General features: G+C 44.2%; 1 protein-coding gene across 1 annotated transcript; it reads right to left on the reverse strand.

Moving 5' to 3' along the window:
* Positions 1-1,265: 1,265 nt before the first annotated feature.
* LOC141390768 (uncharacterized) lies at positions 1,266-2,955 on the reverse strand. Its single transcript, XM_073963734.1, has 2 exons — positions 2,087-2,955; positions 1,266-1,981 (listed from the first exon to the last, which is right to left on the reverse strand). The coding sequence occupies exons 1-2, from the start codon at positions 2,420-2,422 to the stop codon at positions 1,484-1,486; spliced, it is 834 nt and encodes a 277-aa protein (XP_073819835.1). The 5' UTR covers positions 2,423-2,955; the 3' UTR covers positions 1,266-1,483.
* Between the last annotated feature and the right edge of the window lie 14,663 nt (positions 2,956-17,618).

The following is a 17,618-nucleotide window of genomic DNA, read 5'->3' on the forward strand; positions in this document are numbered from 1 at the left end:
GTAAAGTCTCTCGACGACCCCTCTATGATGGAAAACTGAACATCTTATATATATGCGGTTACAGAGTGAATGAGAAGTACATGTGCCGCGAGATGTCAATAAACACACCAGAATCAATATTGCCATTAGGGCTGTAGTACGAATGGTGGTGTTAAATTACAATTCGTTGTTAAGCCAGTGATGTGTGGTGTGTGTTTGTATGTTGTTGCCTTTGACTCAAACGTATGCTAGGGTGGGCAGTGTTGACAAATGAATAAATGCTTATGCTTGTTGTTGTCAGTACGAGTGGGGAATATTGTGTGTGGTTTTGTGTGTAGTACCACGAACGAATTGAATATTAGGATGGGTAGTGGCGATGGAGATAAAACCACTATTGGTTTTATTTCGTAATTACTATTGTAAATCACTATTGTTATTACTGATATTATATTGATATTGTTATATTATACTGGTAACATTTTATTATATTATTATATTTTATTGGTATTATTAGATTATACGGGTAACATTTTATTATATTATTTTGTAAATGTTATGTTAATATTGTATTATATTGTTATTATATGATATTATATATTGATAAGAAGGAGTTGTTGCTGGTTTTAGTAAAAAAAAGAAAAACGGGCGTGTAGGTAGGTGGATTGATTGTAACGGTCACGTTACAACTCCCCCCTCACTTAGAGAAAAAAAAGAAAAAGAAAAGAAAAAAAAGGAATTTTCCCATCAATTATTTTGGAATACCGCATTGTTTGAGTTTTGGCCTAATGGCCCGCACCACCTATTTAATAGGTGAAGTTTACTCCTCATAGAAGAGCTCATGTCAACTTTTTTTTTTTTTTTTTTTGTTTTATTATGCCATAGTGAGGTTGGGTTCTAAGGCTGTCCTACAGCTTTGACTTACAAAGTAAATATATTTTTTTTATTGTTTTTTTTTTCTTGTTGTTTTTTTTTTTTTGTTTTTTTTTTTTTTTTTTTTTTTGTTATATGGAAGTTTATTTTATATATTTTTTTTTGTATTTTTTAATATAATTCTAAGGCTGTTCTACAGCTTTGACTTACAAAGTGAATATATATTTTTTTATGCTTTTTATTTCTTGTTTTGTTTTGTTTTTTTTTTCCGAATTATTTTTGTAATGGAAGTTTATTTTTATTTTTTTCTATAATAATTTTTTTTTTTTTTTGTTTTTCAATATAATTCTAAGGCTGTTCTACAGCTTTTACAAAGTTTTTTTTTTTGTTTTTTTTTTGTTAATGTATTGTTATATATATATATTTTTTTTTCCTAGTTATACAATACATGTTGGTATATAGATATTTCTTTAATCCTACTTTAGGCGGTATTTTGGGGCTGTCCTACAGCTTGTGTAAATCATTACGGGAGAAACTAAAAAGTAGATGAGATCCTGCTGTTCTACAGCTTTGAAAAAAAAAATCAAATATTACTGTTCTACAGTTTTGCGAAAGACAAGATAAACAAATGGACCTAAGAGTTACGTCCCGGACGGTTCCGGGGGTCGTTCCTGTGTAGTAGGGGAACCAACACCGAAACACCTCCACACTGGAGTCGGGCCCTTCCCGATATTAAAAATGTGACCTTTACCGGGGGTCGGTTGGGAAAGTGCATTACGGTTTGATGCCTGCGTCCCCGTGGTCGTAGTATGCGCAGTGAACTCAACCATCGCGCCATTTCCTGCTCTCGGCTGGGAGCATGAAGGAAGGCTGCTGCTGCTGGACGCCAGTTCGCCACCGCTGGTTGCCTAGCTGCCCAGTTGTTGTTCGGTGGGGGCATTCCACGTTGTCGATCCAGAGTTGGTGGCCGCCTGTTGGTATCCCGGAAATTTGCGGGTGGTTGACCCGAGGTGCGGGCTCCCTCGTCCAGCGGTGCTAATGCTCCACCCTCCTGAGCTTTCTGTCTACCCATGGTGCCGTTTCGCTGTAGAGAAGGGGGTGGTGGCGGCGATTCCGGACTTTCAATGGCGACCTGCCGCTGGGAAGATGGCCCTGGTGGTGATGACCCCAGACCTTCTATGTTGCCCTGTAGCTGGAGAGATGGTGGTGGCGGCGATTCTGGACTTTCCATGGCGACCTGCCGCTGGGAAGATGGCCCTGGTGCCGATGACTCCAGACTTCTCTGCTGCTGGAGAGATGGTGGCGGCGATTCCGGGCTTTCCATGGCGACCTGCCGCTGGGGAGATGGCTCTGTTGTTGATGACTCCTGGCTTGCCATGGAGACCTGCCGCTGGGAAGATTGTCCTTGTTGCGATGACTGCAGACTATTGCCCGTTCCGGCCGATGGTCCATTCCCCAACCGGATCACCCGGTTTGATAGAATTCTTGGTCTGGCCTCGAATGGTGGTGCATATGGCTGTGGTCGTTGAGGGGTTGAGGATACCTTCCGTGGTCTCGTCGATTTGCGCTCCATCCTTGCTGCCAGCTACTAACCGAATGAATTTATGTTGATGAACAACTGACCATGAAACCTCGGATTTAGTTGTGATGTTAGCCTTGTTCTCTTTTCACTCAATCCTTGAGTACCCACTTTCGAGTGTTCTGGTGTCTGGATCTCACGTGTATTATCTCTCTCTCTTTCAGCGGGGCAAATGGATTCACTGAGTATGGACGGTCTCTCTCTCGAGCGGTTTATCGGTTAACGGTTTATTTCTTTCCGCAACGCAGAGAGTGATCGTGGTTGTCGAATGGAGCCGGTTGTGCTGCTGGTTGAAAATTGCAGAGTACGTTTTTCCCCTCAGTCGAGTGAATTACTGCGTGTTAGGCGGCTTACTTGAGTGGAGTTTGTGAATACGTCTCGATGTGTTTGGCTTGATGTTTGAGTGAGGATTCCCACTCATGTAATTTTAGAGTTTCAGGACAAATGAGAATTTTGTTGCAGAGCGCGTTTTTCGTTTCCTCAGTTGAGTGAATTACTGCGTGCGGGGCGGCTTACTTGAGTGGAGTTGATGTTTCGATGTGTTTGGCTTGACGTTTGAGTGAGGATTCCCACTCATGTAATTTTTGGAGTGTCAGGACAAATGAAAATTTTGTTAGGAACAACTATTTTGTCAGCCTTCCTGGCGTTTTGTAATTTAAATGTAGACGATTTTTTTTGTCGATTTTTGTAATTTTAAGGGAGACGGTTTTGTTTTGGTACAATACTTCATTGTGACAGTGTTTTCGAGTTATGACAGGGTTTTAGATCCTGTATATTTACCCTTTTTACTTTTCCCATTTTATCTTTCACCTCCAAAATATTCTGGTGTATAATGGAAGAGATAATGTAAGGACCGGAGTATTTGGGCGCAAGTTTCTGATTAAATTTATCCACTGCTGACGAAATTTGTCTCTCCCTTACCCAAACCTCACTTCCAACCGTTGGGGACCACTTTCTGCGCCGGAGGTTGTAATACCGTTGCTGTGTGCGGCTTGCTTTTCCGCTATTCTCCCTCGCGTTTTCCCAAAGTTCTTTGAACATTCGGTTAGTCCTCGGTTGATCTATACAGGGTATAGGTATCGCTTTTGGGAAAATGGGATTGCGGCCGAAAACTATCTCGGCGGGCGAGTATCCGGACGACTCGCTGACCGCGGTATTTATAGCATACGCAATTTCTGGAAGGTGTTGATCCCATAGCCTGTGGTCGGAACCCGTATTGTGGGCAATCATTGTTTTTACCACACGATTGGCACGTTCGGTGGGATTTTCATGTGGGGCGTATAAGGCTGTAGTTCGGTGTTCGATGTGATGGGAATCTAGAAAGGATTTCAAAGCATGGCTCATAAACTGGACACCGTTGTCCGTCAGCAGAGTTTTCGGGCATCCAAATTTGTACACGATCCGCTCCTTGAGAGCCTTGACGACGTCCTGAGCCGTGGCGCGTCTGGTGGGTATCAATTCCACCCACCGGCTAAACTTATCTAAGAGGACCAGTAACGATGTATTCCCAAGTTTGGATCGAGGAAGAGGTCCCACGAAGTCCGCGCACAGGAGTTCCCAAGGGCCGGCGCATTGCATCGTGTGCATGTATCCGTAGGGCGCCTTTTGTTCCACCTTATACTGTGCGCAGGTTGCACAGTTCCGTATGTGTTGTCGAACATCTCGTGACATTCCTGGCCAATAATAATTTTCCTGTATTCTTTTCAGTGTTTTGAATACACCTAGATGTCCGGCGTGGAGGGAGTCGTGGTTGTCCTGAAGAACGGCGGGGCGCATATCTGGAGGTACGCATTGTTTCCATTCAGCTCGTGGATCGTACGCATTCTTGCGTGGAAAGTGTTTATAGAGATGTCCGTCTATAATTTGCAGGTCTGGACATTTGTGACAATCATCGGTGACCTTCTCCAACATTTTCTTATACCAGTCGGACCGGACAGTGGAAATTGCGAAGCACTCCTCCGTAGCTGGTAACGGGGCCCTGGACAGTGCGTCGGCTACCACGTTGAGGCTGCCCTTCCTATGCTCAATACTGAAGTCGAATTGCTGCAATTCGAGCGCCCATCGTGCTAATCGACCGGAGGGGTTCTGTAGGGAGTGTAACCATTTTAATGAATGATGGTCGGTGATTACCGTAAATCTGTAGCCCTCAAGATAGGGTCTCATTTTCCGTATGCCCCATAGAATTGCGAGGCACTCCTGCTCGGTAGTCGAGTACTTTTTCTCGAGATCGGTTAGGGATCGGCTGGCGTAGGCGATAACGGCTTCATGGTCGGAATGTCGCTGAAAAAGGACCACCCCGAGACCCTCACCGCTGGCATCGGTCTGTAGATAGAAGGGGCGATTGAAGTCCGGGCACACTAGGACTGGGGCCTCGGTTAGGATTCGCTTCAGGTTTTCGAATGCTTCGGCTTGCTCAGGACCCCACTCCCACTTTGCTGACTTCTTCTGTAGGCGGTTCAACGGGCTGGTAATTTTCGAAAAGCTTGGAATGAATCGTCGGTACCACGACGCCATTCCCAGGAACCGGCGGAGTTCTTTAAGGCTAGTTGGGGGAGGGATCTTTTGCACCGCTTCGACCTTGTCGGGATCGGTTCTAATTCCGTCTGGGGTCACGACGTGTCCTAGATATTTAATTGACTTCTGCACGAATTCGCATTTATCCACGTTCAATTGCATCCCGGCTTTATTTAGTCTTTCAAAAATGATCTCCAACGTCTTCAGGTGCTCAGGGAAGGTTCGACCCAGGACGATTATGTCGTCTAAATACACAAACATCAGAGGATACAGATCGGATCCTACAATCTGGTCTAATGCCCTTTGGAATGTGGCGGGAGCAGAATGCAGGCCGAAAGGCATGACCTTCCACTGGAACAGGCCCCTACCGGGAACGGTAAATGCCGTGCAGGGCCTCGAAGCTTCTTCCAGGGGTATTTGCCAGTACCCGTTTTTCAAATCAAGAGTCGATATAAATTTGGCCTCCCTCAGTTGGTCCAGAATGGGATTAATTTGTGGTAGAGGGTAGGCGTCCGGTTCGCTGGCTTCATTCAATTTCCGGTAGTCGATACACATCCTCCAGCCACCTTGTTTCTTCCTCGCCAGGACAATGGGAGAGCTATAAGGGCTTCGAGATGGTTCGATCTTGTCTTGGGCCAGGAGCTTGTCGATTTCTTCGTTGATCACGCTCATCATGGCTGGGTTACGCGGGAAATATCGTTGTTTTATGGGTTCCTTGTGTTTCAGTTTGATTGTGTGCTTCGCCACCAGGCACCGTCCATCACTCTGAGAGAACTTTTCGGTGTACCGTGATATTAACCTGTCTAACTCGCGCTCCTGGTCCTCGGTGAGAAATGTTCGAGCTGTTATGGAGTGTACACAATCCATGGTTCGACCAGCTAGCGGTTCGACTAGGGAACGGATGACGATTTCCCCATCTAGACTTAATTTGCAGTTCCTGTCCACAAGAAAATCCATCCCCAAGATCATACGTTCCGCCAAGGTCGGGATGACGGTTACAGATAGACTCGACGATTTACCTTTGTATTCTACCTTTACTTCCAGCCCAGATTCACAATATTCGACCCGCTGATCGGCCATTTGGATTTTCCGGGTGGTAGTTCCTCGCGGTAACCCTTTTGAATGGAGTATCCTCCCCAAGGACTCATCGATGTAGCTTATAGTAGCCCCTGTATCGACGAGGGCATGGACTTGGACTCCTTCTACGTTAACCGGTAGGAAATAACGGCTGATTGGTCCCGGTGTTGGTGAAGTTTTTCCTTTTGCGCATTTTACGGCGCAACTACAGTCACGGGAATAGATGTTGTCCTGGCCACAATGGGAGCAGAATATACGGGGGGTTTCGTGGCACTGCCATCGGACGTGACCTGATCGCTTGCAACGCCAACAATGTGTCTCCCTGGAATACGGGAAGTCCGGGGCGTGTAACATGTGAGAGGTGTGCGGTCTCTCCAATCGAGATTCGTCTCGCTTCAACAACTCGAACTCATCTGTCAGATCTATGAGGTCATCGAGGGTTTTAAAGTCGTGCCTGCGGACGTAGTGACGGTATTCGGGGCGCAGGCCATCATAGATTCGGTCTAAGTGGTTCATGTTCCTCAGCTGCGGGTGTCGACGGGAATTTGTTAGCATAGTCAGGATATAATCCTTAGCTTTTTCTCGGGGGTGTTGTCTACGGTTATAAAAATTTAGCTCTATCTGGCTTAGGTATCTTTTGGGGAGAAAAAATTTTTCGGCCTCAGCCCGGAAATCGGCCCACGTTTTGATATCGGTCCGTTTGACCCGGTACCACTTCAGCGCGTTGCCTTCCAGTATGGTGAGCAAGGACGGGAGGAGACGGTCCGGATTGATGGAGTGACACTCCGCCAATTCCTCGAGACGCTCCAGGAAGTCGGTCAGGTCCTGTTCACCGGTATATTTTAGCGACCATCTGTGGACGGTGTTCATGATGTCGGCATCGGGGGCCATGGCTGGCTTGGGCTGGTTCTGCACTGGGACGTCGATCGTAGTTTCGGTATAGAACTCGGAGGTCGAGGCCTTTACTTCCTTTTCTAGTTCCAGGAGCAGGTTCTCGGCAGATGCTCTGGTTCGTTTGTCTCTGATATGTTTACTGAGTTGCTTCCGGAGATGTTCCACGGTCAACCCTTCGGTACTTATTCCGGCAGCTTTGCACCTTTCTATTAATTTGTCCTTCCGGAGGAGATATATCCAACTAAGAGACTCAGGTGTTAGGTAGTCCTCTGTTTCCAACTTTCCACTACTACTATTCATGGACCTCGACGAATCTTCGCTGGCGGTGGTTGAATTTTTTCCGCAATTCGTGTCTTCGTCGGGTCCCTGCTCGGGCGCCATATATAACGAGTGGTTTTGTCTAAGGCTGAGGTAAGCTCAGTCGTCTCCAGGGTCAACTCAAGGACCCACAAACCTTAAGTGATAACACGAGTTGTATAAGTTTCAATTCTTTATTTAACTCCTTGGTGTTATTAAGTAGAATAGTATGTAAGTGGAATTTCAGATATAGTTGGATATTTCAGATATAGAATATAGAATATTATGGTTGGGTATCAAATATTTATATGTATATATATGATGGTACAAATCCGGTGGAAAATCGGACCCTCGGTTCTTCTAATTCGGTGTACGGATGCGTTCGGGGAATTTACACGGGCCTTGTTGAATATTCTGGTGCTGTAAGCGTACTGACAGTGAGCTGGTAGGATATCACAAGCTGCTGATTATGAACACGGCGATGGCTGCAAGCGAGTAGCTGGCCGCGAACGTTAGTGGGGCGGCAAACTGAATGTGGACGAGCAGCAGAATACGAGCGTTGAGCGAGTGCCAGGCCACAAGCGTTGTCAAATCAGGGCAGCGAGCGGACGGCAAGCGGGTTGTCGACTGCGCACGTCAAGCTGACTGCGAGCGGCGGGCTAGCTGCGGACGGTAGGCTGGCAGCAATCGTTCGGCGGCAGGGTGGTCACAAGCGGGCTGGCTGCGGACGGCAAGCTGACTGCGGACGACAGGCCGGCTGCGAGCGGCGGGCTAGCTGCGGACGGTAGGCTGGCAGCAGAAGCTGGGCGGCAGGCTAGTCACAAGCGTGCTGGTTGCGGATGGCGAGCTGACTGCGGACGACAGCGGGCGGTGAGCTGGCAGCAAGCGTTCGGCGGCAGACTGGTCACAAGCGAGTAGCTGGTTGCAAGCGTTGTGGCGGTGAGAGGGTACTAGGAGCTGGCATCGAGCAAGGAAGCTGGCAACGAGCGGGTGAGCTGGCAACGAGCGGGAGAGCTGGCAACGAGCGGGAGAGCTGGCAACGAGCGGGAGAGCTGGCAACGAGCGGGAGAGCTGGCAACGAGCGGGTGAGCTGGCAACGAGCGGGAGAGCTGGCAACGAGCGGGTGAGCTGGCAAAGAGCAGGTAGCTGGCTACGGTTATGGAGCTGGCAAAGAGCAGGGGAGCTGGCAAAGAGCAGGTAGCTGGCTGTAAATAGCTGGCTACGGTTATGGAGCTGGCTAAGAGCAGGGGAGCTGGCAAAGAGCAGGTAGCTGGCTATAAATAGCTGGCCACGGTTATGGAGCTGGCTAAGAGCAGGGGAGCTGGCAAAGAGCAGGTAGCTGGCTGTAAATAGCTGGCTACGGTTATGGAGCTGGCTAAGAGCAGGGGAGCTGGCAAAGAGCAGGTAGCTGGCTATAAATAGCTGGCCACGGTTATTATGGAGCTGGCTAAGAGCAGGGGAGCTGGCAAGGAGCAGGTAGCTGGCTATAAATAGCTGGCCACGGTTATTATAGAGCTGGCTAAGAGCAGGGGAGCTGGCAAAGAGCAGGTAGCTGGCTATAAATAGCTGGCCACGGTTATTATAGAGCTGGCTAAGAGCAGGGGAGCTGGCAAAGAGCAGGTAGCTGGCTATAAATAGCTGGCCACGGTTATTATGGAGCTGGCTAAGAGCAGGGGAGCTGGCAAAGACCAGGTAGCTGGCTATAATTAGCTGGCCACGGTTGTTATAGAGCTGGCAAGAGCAAGGGTGCTGGCAACGAGCAGGTGACTGGCTATAAATAGCTGGCCACGGTTATTATGGAGCTGGCTAAGAGCAGGGGAGCTGGCAAGGAGCAGGTAGCTGGCTATAAATAGCTGGCCACGGTTATTATAGAGCTGGCTAAGAGCAGGGGAGCTGGCAAAGAGCAGGTAGCTGGCTATAAATAGCTGGCCACGGTTATTATAGAGCTGGCTAAGAGCAGGGGAGCTGGCAAAGAGCAGGTAGCTGGCTATAAATAGCTGGCCACGGTTATTATGGAGCTGGCTAAGAGCAGGGGAGCTGGCAAAGACCAGGTAGCTGGCTATAATTAGCTGGCCACGGTTGTTATAGAGCTGGCAAGAGCAAGGGTGCTGGCAACGAGCAGGTGACTGGCTACACAATTAGCTGGCCACAGTAGCTGGCCACAGTAGCTGGCTATGAATAGCTGGCTACGGGGTCGGATGACTTAAGATCACTAACAGGCAACTGGGATTGCGGACAAGCCACACATCACTATGCTTGTTTCACGGTAAAGTCTCTCGACGACCCCTCTATGATGGAAAACTGAACATCTTATATATATGCGGTTACAGAGTGAATGAGAAGTACATGTGCCGCGAGATGTCAATAAACACACCAGAATCAATATTGCCATTAGGGCTGTAGTACGAATGGTGGTGTTAAATTACAATTCGTTGTTAAGCCAGTGATGTGTGGTGTGTGTTTGTATGTTGTTGCCTTTGACTCAAACGTATGCTAGGGTGGGCAGTGTTGACAAATGAATAAATGCTTATGCTTGTTGTTGTCAGTACGAGTGGGGAATATTGTGTGTGGTTTTGTGTGTAGTACCACGAACGAATTGAATATTAGGATGGGTAGTGGCGATGGAGATAAAACCACTATTGGTTTTATTTCGTAATTACTATTGTAAATCACTATTGATATTACTGATATTATATTGATATTGTTATATTATACTGGTAACATTTTATTATATTATTATATTTTATTGGTATTATTAGATTATACGGGTAACATTTTATTATATTATTTTGTAAATGTTATGTTAATATTGTATTATATTGTTATTATATGATATTATATATTGATAAGAAGGAGTTGTTGCTGGTTTTAGTAAAAACAAGTAAGAAAAGCGTTAAGTTCGGTCGGGCCGAACAAAATAAATGTTGGATTCAGACATTTCACGATAACTTGAGGTTGGCAAAGCGAGACGAAGAATCCGGACTTAATGAAATGTAAACTTAATTCTTTTGGTACACAATTTTATATTTGTATGGTTTACCATTGTTAGAGCACAATTTCTGTCTTAATTTTGCAGCACCCATTTCGAGGTTGAATACCAAATAAAAAGGATATTTTGAGATAATTATATAATAACGAAGTCATTATGCTTAATTTACCCCTTGTCGCGTATTTTTAATCAACTATTTATAAATTATGAGTAATTTTGTTCCTATTTAACAAAACAGGTTTAAACCGGTTAACCGGTTTTGGCAAATGCTGAAACCCGAAAACCGGTTTTTGAAAAAATTTAAAATTTCGGTTCACCGAAAACCGTTTTGTTTGGAAAAACCGGTTTTTTGGACACCCTAAACATAGTCCCTCGCATGGACGATTCCAGAACACCCCTGACAAAAAACTCTTCCGACATCTATTGCATCCCACCGAAGTTTGAGTGTGATGGATGCGTGACAAACTAAGCATGAATATATTGGTCCTGGATTTTTTCCTCCGACCCGGCACTGGCCAATAGAATCCGAAGCAGGCATTCCGGGATATGCTGTTCCCAACACAGAAAAACGATACAAATACAAACATGTGCACAAACATGAACACCGATGTTTTGTGGTTCCGGGTCAATCCGGTACGAATGCATGAAATAAGTCGATCACCTGACTCTTTAAAACATTGCAATTGAATGGCAGGCTTTGGAATGAGATTTCTTCTGTTGAAATGGAGATTATGGGCATTGTGCACTGCATCTAGAAGAATAGGCGAGTTGCCAGTCAAACACCGACTCAAATCAAAATACTTCCGGTTAATACAGCTGTCGCTGGGATGACAATCCCTGGCAAATGTTCCTCCAGGTGTATAGATCCGACTGTCGTCGAAACGAATTGTTGCAAACAAAAAAGGAGCCGACTACACGGCAGATATGTATTAGATATTCTTACTTTCTTATCAGACAAAGATGCTATTGGTGTGTAGAGGTGAGATAAGGCCGGGTTTTTTTAAATTCGAACTTGAAGGGTACGAAAATTACTAAATATAGTACCCTTTATATTAGCAAACGGGAAGAGCTAGAATTCTGAAATTTTGAATGAGGGTCACTGACGGTGAGTTAGAAAGATGTAGCAAAGGGTTTTGGAAATTCGAACTACAAGTGTACGAAAAGTACTAAAAGTTACTACATTTGGTACATTTGGATTTGTAGGCGATATAGCTAGAATCTTGGAGTTTGGTATGGAAATCAAAGTTGAAAAGTGGTGTTAATATATGGAAATGGTTTTGGAAATTCGTACTAATGTGTACGAAAATTATTAAATGGTACTAAACTTAGTACAACTAGGATTTAGGTGAACGGATAGATCTGGAAACCTGAAATTGGAATTTAGATTACTGTTGGAGTGTAGGAGTGAGATATGGAGGTAGTTTTGGTATTTCGTACTTATGTTTACGAAAAGTACTAAATGGTACTAATTTTGGTACAGTTTGGATTTGAGCGAACGGATAGAGCTAGAATCCTGATATGTGGAAGTAAGATTACTGTTGTAGTGTAATATTGAGGAAGTTTTGGAAATTCGTCCTTATGAGTACGAAAATTACTAAATGGTACTAAGTTTGGTACAATTTGGAATCCAGAAATTCGAAACTAAGAATACCGTTGGACTTTTAGGATTGAGGAAGTTTTGGAAGTTCGTACTTATAGGTATGGAATGTACTAAATTTGATACAATTTGGATTTGAGCGAACGGATAGTGCTGGGATCCTGAAATGTGAAAATAAGATTACTGTTGTAGTGTAATATTGAGGAAATTTTGGAAATTCGTACTTTTGGGTACGAAAAGTACTAAATTGTACTATGTTTGGTACAATTTGGATTTGAGTGAACGGATAGAGCTGGAACTCAGAAATTCAGAACTAAGAATACTGTTGGACGAAAAGCACTAACTGGTAGTTAATTTGATACAATTTGGATTTATGTGAAAGAAAAGTGCTGGAACCCTGAAATTTGAAATTAGGATGAAATTTGAAATAAATTTGGTACCGTTTTGGTGTTGCATAAAGGGATATAGCTGGAATTTCAAATTTTTGTATTAGGGTCTGCATTGGTGTTTGGATAAGGAGTTTTTGAAAGGGATACAAATTCGGAAATTAGGTATGGAGGTCGCATAGGGCTGATTTATTGACATAGTGAAACAGAACCTAAGTGAACCGATAAATAAAATTTGTTATGACGATAATTGTTAAGATTGGATCAAAATGTTAATGAAAATCCGCCTTTAAAATGTATGAAATGTTTATACATGTAATACCATTGGCATTGGGTGAACAAGTATAGCTAAACGCGAAGGCGGTTTCTTAATAATGCACTAAAATCAAAAAGTCAAACAAGCGTACATATCTTTTTTTATTCTGAATTATGTACTAAGTAAGTTCATTTGAAAACGTACAACTATTGTTTTACAAGAAGGTTTTTACCCCTAGAGCCCTAAATTAAAATGTCTCAAAACATTAACTGTTGTATAGAGGACATGTCAAAGCGTGCGCATTAAGTAAAAACGCAAAATTTAATGTATAAGGGACAAAGAGCGATATAAGTTATTGAAGACAACAAACAAGGTGAAATTTGAAATTAATACCCCGGTTGCACCTAATCGTATTAACCCAGTGGTTTTGGGTTTCAAATGTCAATTTCATAGCGCCAATGTCAAATAAATCCTCATGAAGTGGGTTAACCCGCAAAAAACTAAAATGTAACCGTACTATAATATTACTGTTAATGTGAAGGTTTGAGGTAGTTGTGGAAAATCGTAATTATTGGTACGAAGGGTATTAAATGGGATTAAGTTTTGTACAATTTGGAATCCTGAACTTTGGAATTAAGATTACTGTTATTATTTAGTACTATTGTCAGTGTATGGTTGAGACATGTGGTTGTCGAAATACGTACCATAAGTATATGAAAATTACAAAAATGGTACTCAATTTGTTACTGGGTGTAGGACAGAGCTGGAATCTGTAATTTTTATAGTTAGAGTGAATATTGCTTTGTAACGTTGGTATATGGACGTGTTTTCATAAATACGTACCATAACACTGTGCAACATTTTTAAGGTGATCTTGTGCAAACAATTCGAACTGTGGATTTTTTGAAAGTACAGACCCAAACGAAAAAACCCCTAGTTGGGTTTTGTTGTGTCAGATCCAGCTCGGATTTTATGGCCCCATCTAAATATGGTTAAATATTGCGTTTTTAATGAAATTCGGGGCTATATCTCTGAAACCAATGCGAATCTTCTTCTGACCTCTGAAGCAAATTTGTAGATAAGGACAAGAATAAAATATTTGGAGAAATAATAAACTCGAATAACTACATTTATTGCCTCAAATTTCAAAATATATGCCAAAATTCAACAATTTTTATACATTTCGCACCGTATCTCCAAAACCGTTAATTTTTTTCTGAATATTTTCTTTTGCAAAAATTTTCCCTGGAATGTAATACACAACTCTTCAGAACATGTCATTGTTGTAAAATGCCTCTATGCCGTTGTTTTCAGTACATTTTGCAACGACGATTTAATAAAAATGTCAATTATGTAGTGAAATCCGAAATGCGAGAATAAACTGTTGGTGTGAACTGTGTTTGAAATACGTGTTGTAAAAGATATGATGTAAAATACCGCTGAAACAACATGAAGTAAGCATTTTAGAGTTTCAGAATGTTCTGAAGAATTGCTGAGAACATTATATGGATGATTTTTGCAAAAGGTTACTTGGTTCAACTCCCAATAGTTTAGCTGATACCAACCAGAATTCCAGAAATTATGTAAAATTTTCCATATTTTATCGATTTTGATGCCCTAGATGAAGTTTTTCTAGTGTAGTGTGTTCAACTAGTTAAGGGCTACAATATTGCTAAAGCCAGCATGGCCGAATTCCTATTCGTTTCTGAGATAAAGGCCTGATAAATGCAAAAAAGTGTAGTTTTATCCCGGTTTAGATGAGGCCATAAAATCCGAACTGGATCTGACAGGACAAAACCCAACTAGGGTTTCAGTAGTCTAAACATGTACTTTCAAAAAATCCATATTAAAAGTTGTTTGCATTTTCAGTGTTGCATAGTGTAATTTTACGAAAAGTACTAAATCGCTCTACCACTGCAATCCCACCGCAGCGGGTTCTTTCGTACCGCATTGACCATGAACCACACAACATCAGAGTTCCGGCCAGCGACTGCCACCTCAGTGTACATGTGTTCGTATTTGTTTCGTTTTTCTGTGTTGGGAGCAGGAATGCAGGAATGCCTGCTCCGAATTCTCTTAGTCCGGGACGGAGGAACACCCAGGACCAATTTATTTGTGCTCAGTTTGTCACATTCGCATCTTCACCCATATCCAACCTTCGTCATCGGATTACGAAACTCCCTCGTCGTCTGATTATGAAACTCCCCCGCAGTCCCATCGACAACATGAGTCAGAAGAACATCAAGGTCGCGGCGCACTGTGGTTTAGCTTGTATGGGAGAGAGCGACAAAAATATTTCTAATCAAGATATCGATCTGAAAAATTTCCGTAAACTCGTAGTGACTAGAAGATAATTTTCCCCAACAACTTCAGGATTGGTCCACTTTTAGGTATAACGGTACTTCCAGTTTTTTAATAATTTCAATATTTTGTCTATATTTTCAAATTTGTGAATTCGCTGTAATTTGACATTTTGTGTTCTTTGGTGGTATTAAATATCTTGCGTAGGTCTATGGTCGATAGAGGTCCATGTTTTGGGAGATATAGACGTACCACCCGTTTTTTTATTATTTCACGATTTTGGCCATATTTTCCAACTGAATGTGCTGCAATTTGACATTTCGAGTTTATAATCTGTATTAAACATTCTTGCCAATTTGTAGACATCGATTTTTGTATTTTTGTCGCGGGCTGGGGCCACAATGCGGCGGTGCAAGAAACCAAGCTCAACAACAACGGTAGCTTACAACGTTGTGATGGTTACAACGTGTTAAGGAAGGATCACACCAGATGTGGAGGTGGGGGATTAGCTTTTCTATTGCACCAGTCTGTCCAATACAGACCTATCTCGCTTGAGCCTGTCTCTAATGGCCCGTACATGGAATGTATGGGGGTAGCAGTCAGGTGTGGAACTGCCGAGATAGATCTGCTGAACGTATACATCCCGCCGAGAAATAGCTGTATCTCAGATTACTTTGGAACGTCATAATCGTCTGGTCCTGGGGGACTATAATGCGCATCATGAGATGTGGCATTCGGCCCTCGGAAACGACCAGAGGGGTACAGCGATGGCTGAGCAGATTGATAGCTCTACGTTTTGCACGGTTAATGAGGACACCCCTACCAGAATTAGAAGAGAGTGTCACAGTTCGCCAGACATAACCATCGTGTCACCTGGTCTGACAAATGACGTTACCTGGCAACCCGTCATTTCCCTTGGATCAGACCATCTCCCCATAATTGTCTCCATTAGCAGACCACCCGACTTCATCACCTCTGAACGCCGCACGTTCGTCAATCATAAAAAAGCTGATTGGCCGAGTTTCAGAGAGTTCACCAATCACCGCTTCAGAGAATTGCCCAATCCTTCTGATGTTCGGGTAGCAGAAAGGACGTTCCGGGACATCATCACTGCTGCAGCCGCTCGCCATATCCCTGCTGGTCGAATACCCGAAGTAACACCAAATTTCCCAGCAGAGGCGACGGGATTAGCAAATGAGCGTGATGAGCTTCGTCGTATCAACCCCAATGACCCCAGAGTCAGGGAGCTGACACTGGAAGTTAACAGGCTGGTCGGCGAGCATAAGCGGAACACATGGTTAAATCATCTGAAGAGCTGCAACATTGGAGCCGGTATAGGTGAATTGTGGGCAACGGTTAAGTCACTCTCGAACCCTGGAAGAAGGGAAGATAGGACCTCAGTCACGTTTGGCGACGTTACGTTGACTGACCCGAAGAGGTGCGCAAGTAATTTCAATCGACAGTTTGTCGAGCATCCCGAGAGTGACAGGGCGAAGAGAAGAGTATTACGTCGCATTAGATCTCTTCCTGCCGAGGATGAACCACCACAATTTACCATGGATGATGTTGCCAATGCCATCAGGATCGCTAAATCATCCAAAGCGTTGGGCCCTGATGGAATCTCCATGGTAATGTTGAAGCAGCTGGATGAGCCGGGAGTCGAGTATCTCACCAAAGTCTTCAACTTGTCGCTAGCCACCCTCGTTGTTCCCGAAGTCTGGAAAATGGGCAGGGTGGTCCCACTACGGAAGCCAGGCAAGGATGCCAGCAAAAGTGAATCGTACAGACCGATTTCGCTTTTGTCGCCCGTAGCAAAGACACTTGAGGCCTTGCTCCTCCCCAGTATCAGAAATAGCTATCAAGTTGCCGATCATCAACATGGATTCCGTAAGCAGCACAGCGCGACAACTGCGCTGCACGCCATTACCACACATATTTGTCGTTGGATAGTCAACTACATGGGGCCACCGTGGTGCAATGGTTAGCACGTCCGCCTTGCACTCATAAGGTCTGCGGTTCGAATCCCAGGCCAAACAACATCAAATTTTCAACGGTGGCAAAATTCCCCCTCAGTAATGCTGGCGACATTTCCTGAGTATTTAAGCCATGAAAAACTTCTCTACAAGTGGTGTCGTAAGTCACGCCGTTCGGACTCGGCAATAAAAAGTAGGTCCCATATCATTGAGCCAATATGAATCGGCGTGCACTCATTGATATGAGAGAAGTCTCCCTTGTCCCATCGGGATGTTTGTGGAACAATTATTATATTATAGTCAACTACATGTGCGGACGCCAGTCGTACGTGGAATTCAGGAATAAGAAGTCCAAACCCCGTAGAGTGAAACAGGGAGTTCCCCAAGGTGGGGTGATATCTCCGGAACTGTTTAACCTCTACCTCTCCTGTATTCCACCCCCTCCAGACGGCATTGAGATCGTGACGTATGCGGATGATTGCACGATCCTGGCGTCGGGTACCTATCCTGATGACATCTGTGAGAGACTGAACAACTAGTTAACCGATCTTACCACCTTTTTCCATTCGAGGAATAATCAGATTTCCGCCACAAAATCTACAGCCACTCTGTTCACCACATGGACAGCGCAGTTTGGAAGAGAATTGAATGTCGTGGTCGACGGTAGCAGAATTCCGACCACAAGGTGCCCCAAAATTTTAGGGGTCACATTCGACACTCCTTTCAAGTTGTGCGCGGTCCTCAAGTCCCTAGCCGGCAGCACTTGGGGTGCAGATAAAGAAACTATGTTGACCACATATAACGCGATAGGTCGTTCTGTGGTAAGCTATGCGGCACCAGTTTGGTCCCCGATATTGTTTGACAAGAATTGGAAAAAGATTCAAACCTGTCAGAATGCCGCCCTGA

The sequence above is a fragment of the Musca autumnalis genome, unplaced genomic scaffold, assembly GCF_047663935.1.
Source record: "Musca autumnalis isolate F117 unplaced genomic scaffold, ASM4766393v1 scaffold_1, whole genome shotgun sequence".
NCBI lineage: Eukaryota > Metazoa > Arthropoda > Insecta > Diptera > Muscidae > Musca > Musca autumnalis.

Bases quoted from the DNA above. Each gene is read 5' to 3' on its own strand.
- LOC141390768 (XM_073963734.1), bottom strand. From the start codon at position 2,422: ATGGAGCGCAAATCGACGAGACCACGGAAGGTATCCTCAACCCCTCAA. The intron at 1,982-2,086 runs GTCGCCATGGAA...TCCCAGCGGCAG, and splicing joins GGCCATCTTCCCAGCGGCAG to GTCGCCATTGAAAGTCCGGA.